This window comes from Pezoporus occidentalis, unplaced genomic scaffold, assembly GCF_034315485.1.
Source record: "Pezoporus occidentalis ecotype Australia unplaced genomic scaffold, CSIRO_AGI_Poc_V1 ctg11, whole genome shotgun sequence".
Lineage (NCBI taxonomy): Eukaryota > Metazoa > Chordata > Aves > Psittaciformes > Psittacidae > Pezoporus > Pezoporus occidentalis.
Window position 1 is genome coordinate 5,490,175 of NW_026912886.1, and position 18,684 is coordinate 5,508,858.

General features: G+C 38.7%; 1 protein-coding gene across 1 annotated transcript in view; it reads left to right on the forward strand.

Annotated features, from left to right (window-relative positions):
• MYO5A (myosin VA) overlaps nucleotides 1–18,684 on the forward strand; it is a 100,222-nt gene that overhangs the window by 77,458 nt on the left and 4,080 nt on the right. Inside the window, exons 28-40 of the mRNA XM_062628305.1 lie at nucleotides 625–852; nucleotides 3,527–3,627; nucleotides 4,164–4,244; nucleotides 6,118–6,316; nucleotides 7,850–7,924; nucleotides 9,878–9,971; nucleotides 12,134–12,280; nucleotides 12,683–12,837; nucleotides 14,029–14,118; nucleotides 14,808–14,958; nucleotides 15,773–16,055; nucleotides 16,880–17,054; nucleotides 18,383–18,463. Of these exons, the coding sequence (XP_062484289.1) occupies nucleotides 625–852; nucleotides 3,527–3,627; nucleotides 4,164–4,244; nucleotides 6,118–6,316; nucleotides 7,850–7,924; nucleotides 9,878–9,971; nucleotides 12,134–12,280; nucleotides 12,683–12,837; nucleotides 14,029–14,118; nucleotides 14,808–14,958; nucleotides 15,773–16,055; nucleotides 16,880–17,054; nucleotides 18,383–18,463 (1,860 nt within the window). The remainder of the gene's footprint in view (nucleotides 1–624; nucleotides 853–3,526; nucleotides 3,628–4,163; nucleotides 4,245–6,117; nucleotides 6,317–7,849; nucleotides 7,925–9,877; nucleotides 9,972–12,133; nucleotides 12,281–12,682; nucleotides 12,838–14,028; nucleotides 14,119–14,807; nucleotides 14,959–15,772; nucleotides 16,056–16,879; nucleotides 17,055–18,382; nucleotides 18,464–18,684) is intronic.

The following is an 18,684-nucleotide window of genomic DNA, read 5'->3' on the forward strand; positions in this document are numbered from 1 at the left end:
CATCAGCCCCCCTGTTTCATATTAGCTAAAGAAATGAGAACAAAGATTCCCCAGCAATCATCTTACTGTAGGATTGCCCTTTTTGAGTGTAGAATGTGTCACTGAGGCTGCAGAACAAAAAGATTTCCTGAAACAGGGGTTGTTTTCTATTGGAACACTTAGCACAGCTTGCAGCTTAATTTGAGCAAAACCACAGTGATAAACATGGCCCTCTTTTCCACACGCATTGTTTAAATTACTGCATACCTTAGACCACTAAAACTAAAAATGTTTCCTAATTTCACTGAGTGGTGCAGAATTTTCTCAGCCTCCTGACCACTGTTTGTTGTGAACTTTATTGTAAAAATTGGTAGTTTTTTCCTATCAGATCTGTATGATACATGTATATGTGTTATGTGCTCTGATTTTGCACCTTAGACAAAAGGTTAGCTCTGTTAGTGAAATCCTCCCAGGTACTATTCACTGCAGACCAGAGGCCAGGGACACAGGAGAGATTCATTGATTTGTTGCAGTTATTCATTGTTTTTACCGTTTCTATCTGTGTAATCGAATATAGATTGTTTTGTAAGTTTTGTACCTGTGGCTGGAATGCTGCTGCTTGACAGAACTGTCCCTTTCCTGCAGCGTCAAGAACTTGAGTCTGAGAATAAAAAACTGAAGAATGAGCTGAATGAGCTGCAGAAGGCCCTCACAGAAACGCGATCTCCAGAGGTAACTGCCCCTGGTGCCCCTGCCTATAGAGTCCTCCTGGATCAGCTGACATCAGTAAGTGAAGAGCTTGAAGTACGCAAGGAAGAAGTCCTCATCCTGAGGTCTCAGCTTGTTAGCCAGAAAGAGGCTATTCAACCCAAGGTAAATAAGTTAGCGGATGCACTGTGTAGTAAAGTTACGTTCCATCACTCACATGCTTTATTTAGTTTAATAGCATGCTTAAAACGGCAGAAAAAATGGTAAGGGTTTGAAAGCCTTTGTAGGTGTAACACAGTGATCCATCATTAGTGCACAGATTGTGGCAGTCCACATTGGCAGAGTCTACTAATAAACCAATACCAATTTTGTGTTGGTCTACCAACATCCATGTAAAGATACCATGTTGTTCACACCAAGCTGGCAGATACTCATGGTCTGGCCAGAATCTCCGCAGACTCCTTTAACAGTGCAGAAATGATTCTCATTTGGAGCAGTATCATTTCTCTAGTAAGTGTGTAATTTGACTGGAAAATTTACAGTAGTTGTCAAGAATTGTTTTAATTAATAGTCCAGTAGGGAGGTACAAGGGCAATTTCTTCTAAAAGGTGCTCCATGGTTTTGTTGGGAAGAGTACTTTACCACCACTGAAATGCACATCTCCTAAAAAGCTCTCATTCTGGTGACATATTTAGGGAAGCAAAAGCTTTGAAAATGAAAGTTATTCAACCTGGAAAGGTATCATGTGAATCCAAGAATTAGTCATTTCCACTGATCTGAGCAATTTAGTGTTTCATAACCACAGCAAGGAATGAACAGATACGTCATCTTTCCTTTGCTACTGCAAAGTTATGTTTATATTTGCCCTAAATAAACTGAAAGTCTGTGATGCGTGTAGGTGTACATATCTTGTTTTAAATGATTCATTATAAAGAAAACAAAAGTAATTTTTCTGTAATATTAGTGCATTTAAAAAAAAATCTTGAACAGTAAATCCTTGAATAACTTCCTCTCAGCAATGGTGGGATACGAGTGTTGTTTTTCCAGCAGTTATGAGTATGAGGGAATACGAAGGTGACCTGTGGGGTGGCTAACATCCAATTTGCAGATTGCTTCTGCTTGTTCAGTTGGACAGCTGCAGCACAGACAGATTTGTTTTTAAATGATTTGTTTTTCTTCTTTCTTGCCTACCAATTTGATTGCCAGGAGGATAAGGTACATATTTTCTTCTACAGTTATAAACCAGAACTGTTACATGCTAAAAAAAAACCCTCAACAATACTTGAGCTGTCATTTCCCTGCCTCTCATAAGTAGCTTACATGTATTTGAAGTTGTTCTTGCACTTTACTTTGCTGTTATTGAAAAACCTTTCTCATGCCCCCTCATCCCCATCTTCCCACTCCATGCACAAGAACAAGTTACCTGAAGCAAATTTAACAATTTTGAGCTGTTGGTTTATGGTCACCTGAACGTGAAAGATTCAGGAACTGGCCTAGTCAGCTCAGTCAGTTTATCCTGCAGAGTGTGTCTGGGGAGTAAAGAGCACTCTAAGTCAGGAATCAGATCTCTGTTAACTTGCAAAATTCACAAATTTTACCCCAAAAAAAGTCTGTGGTATGCAGAGCTACCTTATTTTACAATGTTTGTTATCCTTGGCATGTCACAAATACTGAGGACCCACACTGTGATCTGTAGAGAGGAATTGCTGAATATTTTATTAGAAAATGTAGTTGAATACATAATATTTCGAAGTATGAGGAACTGAACTGACTCTAAATGAAGGCTGTTAATTCAAATACTAGAACTACAGCAGGTGGGCTATTCTTGAAGGTACAAGAGTAATCAGCATTTTTTCTATCAGCACAAAAATAATAAATGTGTTCAGACTGCTAAAGCTTGATAGAGTGGCAGGGGGGATAGAGCAGTTTTACTGTGTAATAATAGGAGAAAAATCACAAGGATCTTATAAAGATGTTGGGAATAATTCTTTAAGGAGCTCATATATTTGATTGTTTTTTCATATTAGGTAACATGAATCGTACTAGGCATAGAGACCTAGGCTCCAAAATTTATGTCTACAAAGTTCTTACTGGGAATACTCTGCAAAATTTTACTCAGGAAAGCAGAATGTGATTGTTCCTTAAGTCAAAAAGAAAATTCAGAATTCCATCTCTTATGTTCATCAAAGTCCTGTGGTTGCACTGTAATTATTCCACAGCAGTGACTCAGATCACACTGGCCAAGGTGCCTGCAAACATCTGCTGAGTATTTCAAGTTTACTGAAGAAAAAGCAGAAGTGCCATAGAAAACATTCAGAACTGAAACAAAATGGTATTATGATGGCATTTAACTTAAGAAATCTCCAGCCTTTGTAAACTATTTCCTGCTTTGCCAGGGTATTTAAAATACACAAAGTGAGGAATCAACCTTATTTATGAGATTTGAAAGACCACATGTAATGCTGTGTTTAAGAAATATTAATAGAATTAAGTTTGCTAAATTATGTTTCTTCAATTTCCTGTTCCTGATAATGTGAAATAAAATGCACATTCATCATTTCATGACATTTATTTTACACAGTGAACAAGTGAGAAGAGGTTAACACATGTACCTGCTTATTAGACTGATAGCTGACTATATTGCATACATTCCTTTTAAAGAGATACACCAGAGGGACATAGAAATTATGGACTCACCTCCTGCTCAGGTACCCACGCTATAGTTTTCATGTGGCCAATCAAGGATTAGTGTTCCCTATGGGTAAAGTGGTGAAAACATGGATTCAGAGAATGATTACATTGTTAAATTTAACCTGGAAATCATCATTCTTTTTTCCAGAATACCATGACAGATGCTACAATCCTCTTGGAGGATGTGCAAAAGATGAAAGACAAAGGAGAAATAGCACAGGCATATATTGGACTGAAGGAAACAAACAGGTACAGATTCTCTTTCTTTAATCTGTGATCATTTGGGGTCTGCTCTGACACACTGTGTGTGTATGATGTGTCATACTCACTAAGTTCCATTCATGTAAGTCAACATACTTAGAGAACATTTATACTTGGAGTTATCATTTTATTTGATTAGTCAAATTGCTGTATGCAATATTTGAAAGGATTAGGAAACAATGGGGAACTGCAAAATCAAGCTTCCTGGATTTATGTCTTCTTAGTCCTTAATTGCTACGTTGCTCAAACTGGGTGCCATTCCCCATGCTGGTTTGTTACCTTTTGTCCAGTAATGGTCACAATAGCCTGTTGTAATATGTTTATTGTGACAGCATAGTAACCAATTGGGCTAACATTGACAACTGAACTTCGTCATAAAGAAGAAATACATTTGTTAAGTTGTTCTACAGCATTTTTTGTTTCTCTTTTATAGTAACTGTAATTTAGTGTGTAATGTCCTTACCGTGTCATCTCGTCACCATCACATCTCTCTTGTATTTTTTTCTAAACACTTTTCTTGAAAGGCAATCTCCTCAGGACTATCATATGCTGAATGAGGACGGAGAACTTTGGCTGGTTTATGAAGGGTTAAAACAAGCCAACAGGTTACCAGACTTCTCAGAATGGTTTTTTTCTTCTTCATTTGCATCTTCTTTTCTAGCTAACTGTGCCCCTTGCTATGGGTTTGCTTCTGCTACAGTATTTCTATTGCTTTAACAGTTAGAAAAGCATTCACCATAAATTATACAAATTAAAGTATTTCCTCAAACTTAGTCCCCAAAACTTTCTACTTGCCAAGTTTTGTAATTTAAAAAGATGGTGCAGCAGCTACTACATAATTCATAAGAATACTTGCACAAAAATAGACAGTAAAATACCAGAAGCTCCATAATGGGAAAAGATCTGTAGTTTGTATTATTTGTCTGCCTTTATGTCAGGTATCAAAATTCACGTCCCATACAGTTTTTCAGGCTAAAGAACTACAGTCATTTTAGTAATCGTAAAACTATTGTTTTGAGTGACTTCAGCCTACTCTTGACTTTCAAATAGTTACGGGTCTTACTCTCCTTCTTATGACTCAAGTTCAGGAAACTGAATGTACTTCTCCATGCCAGATTCAAAATGTAAGACACAAAATAACCAATCAGCAAGTTCATTGTGGGGCTGTTCAAACCTCAGTGCACTCACTGCAATCTCTGCAGACTGCATGCTGTCCATGCAATGGGTGAGATTTGCCTGGATACAAAATGCAGTTCTGGCTCTGTGTGCACGGCCCGTATCCATATGTGTGTCCCAGGCTTCCAAAATGGTTTCTGGCAACCTATTCAATGGATCAACAGTGCTGATCATCTTCAGTATACACATTTGGTAGCAGAAACTACAGAAGGAGGTATTTGGTAATGAATGCTACTAATGAAAGTCTTTCTTTTTCTTGTGCTAACAAATTCTACACCTAACATTGTTTCATCAGCCTGTGAAGATCTAACTCAGAGCAAGTGTTCTGCAGAGCAGGGTGTGTTTGCTCTGTGCTTCTCGTTTCTTGTCCTAGCACTGTAGAGACAAGAACCTTTATATTAAACGGCAGAGCAATGCAGGTAAATGACTATTTGCTCTTGCGTGCTTGATCAGTCTGGTCACTAATAAATGTGCCTGCCTTATGCATATTTAAACCCTGAAAGGTTGTCTAATTGAACACTAGTAGTCACTAGTAATGTCATTTCCTGTATGTGTGTATGTATGAAATGAGTCAGAGCACTTGGACAGTGCCTTGCAAGCAGAGTAGATCCCCACAGCACTGCTCAGAAGGAGGCTGGTACGTGTTATCCCCATTTCACATGAGAAGAATTTGAGACATGAGGTGCCCAAGGGGAAAAAGCGAGTCAGTGGTGAGGGTAAAATAGAGCTCCCAGATCCCAGTCTTGGGTTTGGTTCTGTTGTTAACCTTTTGTGCACTAATGACAGCCCTCTACAAAATGTTGGTTTAAATATAAAAATAAAGATTATTTATGTGCATTTGCAATTACATGGTTTCTGACTGAAGAGAGTTAACTAGAAAGATTTTCCTTTAATATTGCAGGGTCCTAGCTTAAGCCAACAGTGTCGTCTTCATCTTACACAGTTTGATCTGATAAGAGGTAAAACCTCTTTAAAGCCCCCTTAAAAGCAGTGACAATCTGCAGTGATTTACCATTACATTTATTGCCACATGTTCTCAGTGGCACCACACAGAGTATGTGTTCAATCACAGGGAAATGCAAAGCACTGTCACAATTAGTTTCTCTCCACTTTTTGATCATGCAAGCTTAATTTAATTAGAAGGCATACTGAAGGGTTTAAAGAGTACTCTGCCTTTTTCATTTTCCTTTGCAAGCCCTGGCTAATTGTTCCTGAGCAGCAGCTAAAGCTTTACACTCCCTCTGAGAACTGGGGATGTGACTTTCTGAGTGTGTTCACACAACTGTTGCTCAACTTCTTTAGGCTGTTGGAGTCTCAGCTTCAGTCGCAGAAGAAGAGCCACGAGAACGAACTGGAATCACTGCGAGGTGAGATCCAGAGTCTGAAGGAGGAAAACAATCGCCAGCAGCAGCTCCTAGCACAGAATCTGCAGCTGCCTCCAGAGGCCCGCATTGAAGCCAGTCTACAGCATGAGATCACCCGGCTCACTAATGAGAACTTGGTAAGGGAAATGATGTTGCAAGAGCAGGAGAGGGGACTTGCTGTACCTGTAAGTTCTTATCAGTTATCAGATGGCAACCTGCAAAAAATTGTGTAAGTGTAGTGGGCTTTTTGTAGGTAAGGTAATGGACTTGCTGATGGAGTAATAATGTTTCGGGGAATTTGCTTGAAGTTTGTGGCCTGGAGAAAGCTCATGTATCCCAGCTTTCAACTGATGAGTTCAGTCATCGCTAAATAGAATGCTGATACTAGGGAGGTCAGAAAATCTTACTGCCAAGTAGTGGTGTTTCCTTTGAAATATGTTAGTTTGTTTATTTCACTCTGACATAGTTCTTCAGTTATCAATGCCACTTTTCTTCCCCCCTTCCTGAAGCTACACAGGTAATCTGCTGTGTTACCAGCTCCAACTATTCGGTATGTTTTGAAGATAAAGTAGTTTCAGAAAAAGAAACTTGGTTAGAAGTCGCTTAGATAATAATTGGTGTTCCTTGTTTAGTGCACATTTTTGTATGAAGGAAAGGTGGGGTATAACTCCTTACCTTTCCCTGCAAAGGAGTATATTCTTCATGTGCAGGCTAGCTCTTTTATGGGGAAATTTTCCAGAGAGTCCCATTTTATTATGTTATTTTATTATGTTATGCCATGAATGTTATTGGTTTATCGCTGTTTATTGGTAAAAGGAACCATGCTACTTCAGGAAGAAAAATCTTAGCTCTGAGTGTCAATGCTTCCTCTAAGCATTCCAAAGTGTAGTCTTTCCTGCTTATGTAGGTTATAGAAGTTACTTGGTTTAGTACCACAGGTTTTGAGGAGAGCATCAGATAATTCATCTAGTAGATGTTGAAAAACTAATTGAAAGTATAAGTTTGCCTTCAGCAGCAGCTGTCTCCCACTGGCAAAGGTAAATGGTGAATATTTCTGTCTTTGACAGCTCCCTCCCGCTGCTTAGTCATATGTTATCATTTTTAGCCTTTTTTTCCCTCCAGAGACCTACTCATCACATTCTGCGTTCCCAAGACAACACACAGTCACATAATTACATTCCAGAGGAGTTCTCTTTATTTTCAAATACAATTAATGTAATTTTACTCGTTAAATATAGACTCATTCCTTTGTATTTCACTTCTGATGTTTGAGTATTGCAAGTCCACTTTAGGTCAGGTATATGCTGCTTTTGCACTCCCAGCCCTAGAGTGGAAATAGGGTGGAGAAGCTTTCCAGATGAGATACTAGAATGGCAGTATTCACTGCAATCCCTTCTTGATTAGCGTAAGAAAATGTCCTGGCTGGGTTCTCACAAAAGTTGTATTCCAGGCCTTTGCAATATTAGCACTGCCCGTTTTTAGAACATCTGCAACTGATCTACATCAGCTTCTCTCTGGGAGAGGCTGATGCGAGCACCACAACTAAGGACTCAACTACCTAAATGCTAGAGCTTATGGATCTTGCTGTACTGATTTAATTTATATAGTGCTTACTGAAGTATCAGTGTCTCAAGGGAGGGGAAAAAACAATCCTGTACCTATTTTTGCAGTTTTATGAGGAGTTGTATGCAGATGATCCCAAGAAGTATCAATTGTACCGGATTTCACTTTACAAACGGATGATTGTATGTAGATCACGTGAACCCTGTTTCTCTGTTGTCTCGTTTGCTGTTTCTGGAGCACTAATTGAAAAGCAGGCTGCCTCCCTTTCTCCCTTTCAAAGGAAATCCCCTGCAGAGAGCTTCACGATGCCAATTACTTCCCTCACTGCTTTTTTTGTTAGTGTCCTTTGTTGTAATCTGTGTCTCTTTTTGATGCACAGTTTTGTTACTAATATAAGTCTTGCACTATGAGCAAAGCAGCTTCTTTCTGAATAGTACTTAATGCTGCCCTGAAACAGATGCACATGATGCAAAAGATTCTCAATTTTCAGAACCACTCCTTGCTTTAAAACTTTGGTGCATTCAAATTCAGTTCAGCAAAATAAGGGCTTGGTCATATGGAAACTTATCAAAGTGAAGAATGCCGGCAGTCCAGTCATACCCTGAATTTGTTCATGAATCTCTTTACAGTGCTGACATCTGCAGTGAATAAATACCGGAATCAAAGTACATAACCTTTAAATGTATTTCAAAAAATGCAAAATTATGTAGGATAAAATTGGAAAGAGTATTTCCATAATCATATTGAAGATAACACCATAAAATATTAACGATAGCAACATATGCAAGCTTGTAAGAATATAATTTATGATATTCTAAATCTTAGATGTGATGTGAAATCTGCTCAATTTGTTTAGAGGAACCGCAGAAAGAACTTTATTCTGCTTCACATACTTGTTGTTCAGAAGCCATATTCCTTCACTGATGCGTTTGAAACAGTCTGTTGGACTTGGACATATTTTTTACTAATTTCAGGGTAAATAGTTGTGTCTGACAAAAGTATATTGTGTTATTAACAGAACTTCTATTGCAAAATTGAACACTGCTTTTAAAGTGAAGCGTGGCCTCAATTCTGTTCTTTCAACAGGCCTAGTATCTTGCTGCTCAAGTATATTATATTAGGTTGTAAACTCTTTACTACATGATTAAGAACAATTTCTACCTCATTCTAAGTTGTTGCCCATGCTGCAACGATATTTTTCAGTACTTTAGGGGAGGTGTTGTTTCCCAGATGATGCTTTTGACGCAAGGAGCTTATGGTCCCTTACCAGTGCCAGGAAGAATCATGCTTATGAAAGAGCACTTTTCTTTTAAGCTGCTTTCCAACCCTTACCCTGGAATGGCTCTCAGGGTTGGTTTTTTTTGAGCTTGAGGTTTTGCTTCCTTTAGATTTACTTCCCCCTTTTTAGTTACATGATTATTTTATGAGTGTACTACCACAGGTCACAGAATTATTAAAAGATAGATTTCTGGGGAGTGCTCCTTTGAAGGAAAAATACAGATTTATTGCAAGAGTGGGACTTCTGGGTGCTAGGTTTTGTTCAGGTGCAGAATAAAAAAATGCAAGACACCATTTTCAGTGTAAGGAAACGTGATGACAGCAAGCACTAGGGAAACGGCAGAGCATCACAAGAAATGCTGCATGTTTGATTTTTGGTAAATTCAAGTGCAAGTTATGGTCCTTCTGCAGATCTCTCTCTTATCATCTTCTAAAATGGATAGGTCTGAGTAATGAGTCAGTCCCGAAGGCATGAATAAATGATGCAGAAATACGGGCTAGCTGTTAAATAATGAAGAACATTATTTCTGTGAGGCATTTGGAAGAGCAGGGAGGAAGCATTAGGGAGATGCTTTTGCAGCAAAACACCTTCTGCCTAAGAGCTGACCTAGTTCTGAGTGTCTGCAGAATATACCTGCCTAAGAGCTTTGCCTTTGTCTTGCTGCACATAACTTAATATTTGTGATACTTGGCTTGTGTTATAGGCAGCATACCAGCTTGCAAACCTCAGCCAGAGGATGGCACCACTGTTCAGCTTTCCTCACTGCCTTGTAATTCTAACAGCACTGATTTTTGTCTCTGCCACATGTTATGGGATTTCTCTCATATCTTAATCTTATTCTCATTCTCATTTATAGGATTTAATGGAGCAGCTTGAGAAGCAAGACAAAACTGTTCGCAAGTTAAAGAAACAGTTGAAAGTATTTGCTAAGAAGATCGGTGAACTTGAAGGTACTTTTATATTTTGTAAGAAAGATTTTGGTTTACTTTTTGTGATCCTGTTGTCATCATATCCATCCATTCTAACAATTTGTAAGGGAGCAAAGTCTGCAGTAGTATTAGTCTCTGTTAACTGATTCCAGAAACAGGAGGTATACTCAGACCATTATGTGTTCCTTTACAAACCTTTAGAAGATTTAGCATATTTTGGAGCAATGAGTAAAGGAGATTGATGTTTCTCTGGAGGACAGAAACTGTTTGAACATAAAGACGTGTTACCTGGGCTGTCTGTGTACTCAGAGACACTACCTGGTTTTGTCAAGACAAAAGCAATACTACGTATGAACCAAGCAGAAATAATTAACCCAGTATTCCTTTGGTAATTTCTATATCACTGGAACCAAGAAGGCTGAGACTGTCTTTTTCTGCTTGAGGTTTCCTTTGGGAGCTGCTGGCCAAACTTGAATATGAGGATGCTAAGATATGGACTAAGCTGATTTTATTTTTATGAGCATTAGTGTGAGCTGCCTTAGGATCTCAGGACTGGTAGGACTGAAAGCTTTCTATGTCTCTGCATAAGTAAAGTAACTTTAATTGCTAAAAGCAAGTAATAATGCTATAAACTTGAAGTATGAATTTGTTTTTAAATAATCCTGGTCCTAACCTCTCAGAAGCTTTTCATGGTCATCTGCTTTTTCCAGAAACAAGCTTGCTGCCTAATGAGTTGTCTTATTGTGTACTAAGACAGAAATCAGTGACTGTGTGTAGTCATCAGTGTTTGAAAAGAAAATGATAATCTGGTCAAAGCTGAATTAATAGGAGTATATTATCCTTCAGTTAGTGGGATCTCTCTTTGACCTCCAGTTTGGATTTCTGCATTTTCTATCCCATTTGACAGGTGCACACATTCAGCGTACTTACAGGATGTTACAGTTCATAACTGCATGCAGCTAGCAGGGTTTTGAGAAGAGGATGTAGCTTTCATGGGACGAAGCTGAATTCTGCTTTGCAGAAATAAGCACGCAACCTAATCAGGTGGAGTGTAGGTGTTGAATGTGATAGCGGGAGGTACTGTATACAACAAGGTGGATATTTCAGACATCCTTTTGAAAGATTACTCAAACTAAGTCTGTTTTTAAAAAGTCTTTCAATACTCTTTGGTTACCTCTGTGGACAAGACCACAGCAGCATTCATATGCAACACAGGATGAGGAAAATGGTTTTGAAAACATAGGTTTATCTGTGTATATTACCTAATTAATGTAGAAAGGTGTGGTAGGTCTGGCTGGGATGGAGTTAACTTTCTTCATAGCAGCCTGTACGATGCTGTGTTTTGGATTTGTGGCTAAAGCAGTGTGGGTAACACATCAGTGTTTTGGCTATTGCCAAGCAGAGCTGGCACAGTATCATGGTTGTCTCTTTTCCCTGCTCTGCCCCCTCAGTAAGCGGGGAAGTAGGAAGGCCCATGGGCACAGTCAGGACAGCTGACCCAAGCTAGCTAGAGGAATATTCCATAATCCATACCACCTAATGCCAGGAGCCAGAAGAGGGTTTTTTTGCATACAAGGTAGCTGTTGTTTGGAAGATGGCTGGGTATCGATCCCACTATGGGTTGTTTTGAGTGACTGCCTTTGCTTTGCTTCCCCCTGCCCCTTTCCTTTTCTTGTTAAACCATCTTTCTCTCAACACACATTATTTCTCACTTTTGCTCTCAATATTCTCTTCTCTGTCCTGCTGGAGCCAGTGTGCATGCTTGGCTACTGATTGAGGTAAACCTACCCAAGTGGCAACAGACATCAAGCTTGAAAAGTGCCAGCATTTTGTAGAACAATTAACAGTGACCCTTGCAGTGTTAATCTGGGATTAAGTGATTAACAGCTATCGCTTTGACTTGGTGCTTTTATATGGTAAAATCCAGGAAATCAGCAGTAAGTTTGCATCAGTGGATGCTGTTCACATACTTCTACTCTCCTTCAAAGGAGGAATGCCACCCCAAGGTACATTCGTCAACAGTCTGTCTTTTTGTTTAATAGAAGTTTTGGTTTTTAATGTTATCCTGAACCAAAGAAAACATTTTTACTTCTCTGTGCTGGAGTTCTTCCTTAGAAATGTCATCGTTTTCTCTGGTATGCATTGGAAAATATTTTATAATTGCTTTCATTTTCCCTCTGCAGTGGGCCAGATGGAGAACATATCCCCTGGACAAATCATTGACGAACCTATTCGTCCAGTTAACATTCCACGGAAAGAAAAGGACTTCCAAGGCATGTTGGAATATAAGAAGGAGGATGAACAAAAACTTGTCAAGAATCTTATTTTAGGTAAGCAGCTTTCACACTGCTGCCTCCTCTGCTCCCACACACCCTGAAAAATGAACAATGAAAAATGAATTGGAAGAGCACAGAATTTTCATTAGGAAATGAAAAGCTTATTTTGGTTTTGACAGTGTTTAGTTTATCTAAAATTCTAAATGTCTATTGTAATTTAATCATCCTTCCTGATGAGGGTTGTACATACTAATGTGCCTGCATGGGCTTTAGCAGACAGTTATGATTTTTGTTTTATTCTGTTCTGATATTTTGCAAGAAAGTGGCGGCTCTTAGTTTTCACTGGCCATACGTAGATATGTGTGTACCATTAACAGGGGAGGTTGCAATTACCTCATAGAACATCTTCAAATGATTTTACACTTAACAAGACCATGTGTATTTGTTTTTCCCAAGAGCTGAAACCACGTGGGGTAGCTGTCAACCTGATTCCAGGACTACCAGCATATATTTTGTTCATGTGTGTGCGCCATGCGGATTACCTTAATGATGACCAAAAAGTGCGGTCGTTGTTGACTTCTACCATCAATGGCATCAAAAAAGTGTTGAAGGTTGGTTAGTCTGCTTGGTTTAGAAAAATGTTAGTTTAAGATCTGCTTTCAATTTTATGTTAGAGGAGTGAGGAAACGGCTGTCAAAGAATTGGCTCTGGATTTCTGATCAGTAAACTCTGCCCACTGAAGTCACAAAAAAGTGATCTTAAGAAGCAATAAATTACATCAACAGCATTTTTTCCATATAATGCCATAGATGCTTTGAATTAGTGGAAAAAGAACTACCTTCTTTTTAATTTGAATAGTCTGCCTTCTCTGAAGCTCTGCTTATAAACTTTTGGATGTAGTCAAGAGTATGCATAGTGAATGAGTCTTTGTTAATCTTTTCCAGAACACTTAATTAAAATGTTTAATTTGCAGTTTTGGTTCACAGATCTCTCCATTTGCTTCACCTACAGATAATAATATGTTACTGCCTGAAGTCTTTGCAGTGAGTTGGCTAGGTGAGTTTAGGTCAGGGGTATCTTGAAGGCATTATTAAGACATAAATATGTCTAAAGCATCATGGAGTTTTTTAGTCTTTAAATGAGACAGATGTGCCCAAAAGCCAAGTACTTAATCAAGCTACATTTAGTAAACAATCCTGCAGGAGCTTAGCTATTCATAGAAAATTTCTGGGCATTTCTAAGCAATTGGAGTGTGTGCTGCAGAGCTCTAGAAATTTTGATTTATTCAGCATATACCAGATCCTGTGTTCTCTGGTGACGAGGGTTGGTTGATTGGTTTGTTTTGTTCTCCTTATCAGGCTGCCAAAATGGTTAGGATGTATGCAACATTCATCAAAACTGAATTGTTCTCTGCTCCTCCTGCTGGCATCATTCCATCCTCTCTGTTGGGCTTTTCACTAGAGTCATGCCACAGAATGGGTGTTTTGGGAATACATTCACACTGCTCAGTGATTTTCTGCACAGAGCAGTTAGGGCAGGTCTGTAAAACATAGAAAGTTCATATCTGTGGTGGAAATTATATGCTGAAAGTCCTTGAAAAATACTGTATAAACCATGGAGGATGATCAGTGGGATTTCGGCAAAAAACTTGCTTTTCTAGTACGTTACCAAAACACACAAAGTTTTGCAAGCTATCACAGCTACAAAAGAGTGGATTTTAAGTGTTCAATTGTTTAGCTAACATTTTATTATTTTATTCATCCTACCAGTCTTTGTTAAAATGTGTTTGTTTTTATCTTCAGAAAAGAGGGGATGACTTCGAAACAGTGTCCTTCTGGCTATCTAACACCTGCCGATTTTTGCACTGTTTGAAGCAATACAGTGGAGAAGAGGTAAGCAGTGCTCCTGCTCTGGTTTCTGTTGCTCTACAATACTACTGTGAGCAGCACTCTTAACAAATTGCTGTAATATCTTAAAGTCTTTTAAAATGGCTTTGCTTTTTGGAATGATGGTGATGACATCAGTAGGAAGCACAGGAAAATAAGCTTTCCATTTATTGCAGGCAGGGGGCCCAGAGGCTGGATGACATTTTGCTCCCAAAAAGTGCCAACTCAGATGGAGCAGAAGAATCTGGCTGCTACCATTACATTGTTTAGTAATTATTTTCTGCACTTCCTATGAAAAAGGCCATATTAAGTCCATTAACCATACTGTGGCAGACCAGTTTAGGTTTGGAGGCTGTGTTATGCCTAATTCCTTTTTCAAACTTAATTGGGCTTTTGGCCTTAAATGACCAGGTGAAAATGCCTATGCTTGAGTGCCAGAAAGTTGGCAGAGTTTGTTCCTCTGTCAGATACTTGAAGTGTCAAGTCACAGAAGCAGATGTTGTACAAATCACAACTGAAAAGCTAATCCTAGCATTAGCCTCAATCAGAAGAAGTTCCAAATTAAAGTTTTGAGGGCTGTGGCTATTATTTTAAAGTACTATTTGTGAGTTGCATGGAAAAAACACAAATACTGGGCTCATGTAATATTTTTGTATTCCATTAGATCATTAATTTCTGTTATGTTCTGAATTCAGGGATTTATGAAGCATAATACACCTCGTCAAAATGAACACTGCCTCACTAATTTTGATCTAGCCGAATACAGACAAGTACTCAGTGACTTGGCTATTCAGATCTACCAACAACTTGTCCGAGTGTTGGAAAACATTCTGCAACCAATGATTGGTAAGGAAAAGTTGAATTCTTTAAACTTCACACTGTAGTACCAAATGGAAAGTTGTGATGGTGGCAATATAGCGTAGCTTTGTATTTCTTCCTAACCAGTAGTGTCATTACTGGTTCTAGTGGTATTCTGTGTAGCGATGACAAGGACTACACTGGACAGGCTGGATTAGAGGAAAAAACTAAACTGTGGCTGGTTCTTCTGGCAGTGCCAGAATAAATGGATATACCTTATTCATGCTTGTCATAAATCATGCATTTACAGGAATAAACTGTTAGGACCGTCTGATATTTGTTGCCCTGTCTGTTGGGAAATATCCCATGGAAAAATCAGACTTCAATTACATGACAACTTAAAGTGAATATGGAGAGTAATGGTTGGTTGTTATTATGGACAGCAATTGGCAGTGAAATAGCAGGGATGAAGCTCACATTCAAAGAGATTTTTTTTCATTACAAATACTTTTTTCCTGTCAGTCAGTACTCACTCACATTTTCATTATGCTTTCCAATCACAGCATTCAAAAGAATGGAACAGCTCTTGTTTTGCTGACTCTGCTACTCATATGACCATGGGAGGAAAGAATTACTTTGCTAAGCTAGAGTTAGACTTCCCTTTCAAACACAGATGCTGGAATCTTTATATAAACCCTGTGAGTTTAGATTCTGCAGAACATAGAATTGCTGGAAATCATGGTCAAGTATGGCAGGCAGAAAGCCCTGCTCTTCCTGTGTAAATACTGTTTTGCCATCTTCCACAATTGCTTGCATGTTGGTGGTTTTCAGTCATTATAATAATGTTGCCAATCGGATGCAGTTTCAGGAATGCTGGAGCATGAGACAATCCAAGGTGTCTCAGGGGTGAAACCAACAGGGCTGCGGAAGAGAACATCCAGTATTGCTGATGAAGGAACCTACACTTTGGACTCCATTATTCGGCAGCTGAACTCCTTCCATTCAGTGATGTGTCAGCACGGAATGGATCCAGAGCTGATCAAGCAGGTTGTCAAGCAGATGTTCTACATCATTGGGGCCATAACGCTTAATAACCTTCTCCTGCGCAAGGACATGTGTTCGTGGAGCAAAGGAATGCAGATAAGGTGGGAGAGCTTATGTTACACTTTTCTTGAGGGTGCTGCTGAAAGCCTTAGTGAACTCTTGACACGGCTCAACATCATTTTGATGGAATAGCAAATACGTTTTGAATATTTATTTTTCCACATACAAAAGCTGCCAATGCTGTTAAACTGATCTTGTGAGGTTCAGTCAAAAAGAGCTTGGTTAAGTCAGGCCAAATCCCACCTGGCTTTCATGGAAGCGTGATAGAAGCAAACCAAAAGTATTTTGTCATCAAGTAGGAATCGGAAGTGTAGGTGAAATGTTGGTAGTTGCTTTCTCAGCTTTTAGAGTAGCAAACATCCTGCATTTTTTGTGTGCTGGTGGCACACTGTATACCTGCTGTGTTCACCCACCCCGTAGTTTGCTGCATCCTGAGGTAAGTCCTGTGCCATCTTACTCTGTTCCTATGTCTGACATTAGTCGTTCAATGCATTCTACTGGCATATGCCAAGAAATTTAGTCAAGGCATTCCAGCCCCTCAAGTGACCTTGAAAAGCCTCACTGTACTTTTACATGGACAAAATCTTATTTGTCTTTCTTCTTATAACATTCCTGCAGTTAACAGGAATAGAAACAGATGGGAAAGCTGGTTAGTGTAAGTCTTGGTCCATAGTTTCTGACTGTTTTGAAAATCAGAATTTCCTGTCTTAATCAGAAGGAAAGAGTATGAAAACAAAATTACAAGAAATTACAAGGAAAAACATACAAGGACAAAGAAGAAACACTGGGGAATAGAAATTGCACATGTTTTCAATTTAGCCATCATCAAGCCTTAATATCTTGATACTCTTACCTCTTTGTACAGATACAATGTGAGTCAACTGGAAGAATGGCTGAGAGACAAAAATCTGATGAATAGTGGGGCTAAAGAAACCCTGGAACCCCTCATCCAGGCTGCACAGTTGTTGCAAGTAAAAAAGAAAACGGATGAGGATGCTGAAGCCATTTGTTCCATGTGCAATGCACTGACTACTGCCCAGGTAAGTAAACTCTTACTGACTCTTCGTCACTTTTGAGCAGTTCTCTGCTCTGCTGGTGTTTGCTATGCCTTCCTGCACTGCTGTTGCACATGGATCAATGATTTCTTACTTTGTTTTGAATTAGTAAAACTGAAACAGATTAAGTTGGAGGGGTAAAAAAAAAGACCAGACCTTTTTGAAGTCTGATGTTCAAGGTAAGTTTTGGAGTAAATGAGAGGGATCTCAATAGATTGTGCAGTGTGTAGTACTACGCATAGTATCTCAGTCTGTGAAAATCCTTAGAGAAAGCTCTTCACTCAAAGACGTCTCTGTACTCTGTAGCTCTGCCTGGGATACCAGGAATTGATCCTTCTGCCATCAGAGTTAGTATCCAGTTAATGGACAGTTCACACAGAACTGTTGTCTCTGGGTCTGCAAACAAAAGTGTTAAGTTACTGTACCCATTAGCCTCGGAAGGCTGAACCAGGCACATCTCAGTGAACAGCTGAAGACTTCTCTTTATGAAAGCTTAGATTTTGTCCAGATAAAGTTGCACTTTTCTTCAACAAGAGTAAATGAATCCAAGCATCTTTGGTGATTAATCAACATTCCCATCAGGGAAAGGAAGAAATTTCTCCATTTCTTTCACAATGGGGTTGGCAATAGCAGTTGCATTGATACAGTCATTTTGATTTAGTAATTCACATTGCTGGAAAAATCTGTTCGTTTTTCACGGAAATAATAAATTAGAATTCCATCTGCTTTGAGTGTTTTAACTTTGTTTAAAAGTGTTGTGTTTTGGTTTGGTTTGTTTTTAAAGAGAATTGTGTAAAAAACAAAGAGAATTTTTAGTAAGTTTTTTTTACAGGTTTAACCCATGTTATTATTTAAAGTCTTTCTGATGCAGTTCTTCCCTTTGGTAGTTTTAGCCCCATTTTTAGAGAAATAGCTCACTCTCTTGAACAGTGGAGTCATAAGACTCTTGAATGGAAGCTACAGAAGGTCATAATTACAGGGTCAAAATTAGGGTGAGAAATAAAGCATGTTTCCAGGGAGTGCAGGAGCACAGTCAGTTACTTATCATCTGATTTTTCCATAGTTTGGTATTTTCCACAAGCATGTAGAAATTCAGAGTTTCTACCTCCAAAGAACACATATTTTGGAGGAGGCAGTCATATACCATAGCATTATGATGGAATTCTCTATATATTGAATGAAGCAAAAAATAAGGAATACTGGTAAAGAATTTTCTTATTAAAACAGGTAATTTAAATGTATATTATTAGTAACCATGGATGCATCTGTTGATTCAACGGTAAAATTAACCTGAGAATGGTTGTTCTTCACAGATTGTTAAAGTTCTGAATTTGTATACTCCAGTTAACGAGTTTGAAGAGAGAGTCTTGGTATCATTTATACGTACAATACAGGTATGGCTATATCTTTTCATCTATAATTATCTGACTATTCTTGATAAACTTTCTGCTGAGCCAAAATAGCTTGCATCCTGAAATACATTCAGGAGTCTGAAGTAACAAGGTTTGATGCTGTCAGCCTTAAAATTATCAGCAATCACAATTTACTGCCTCCAGGCTTGCATGAAAACTTTAGCTTCCCTGTCAGTCTCTATGAGATTTCTGGAAGGTGAGAG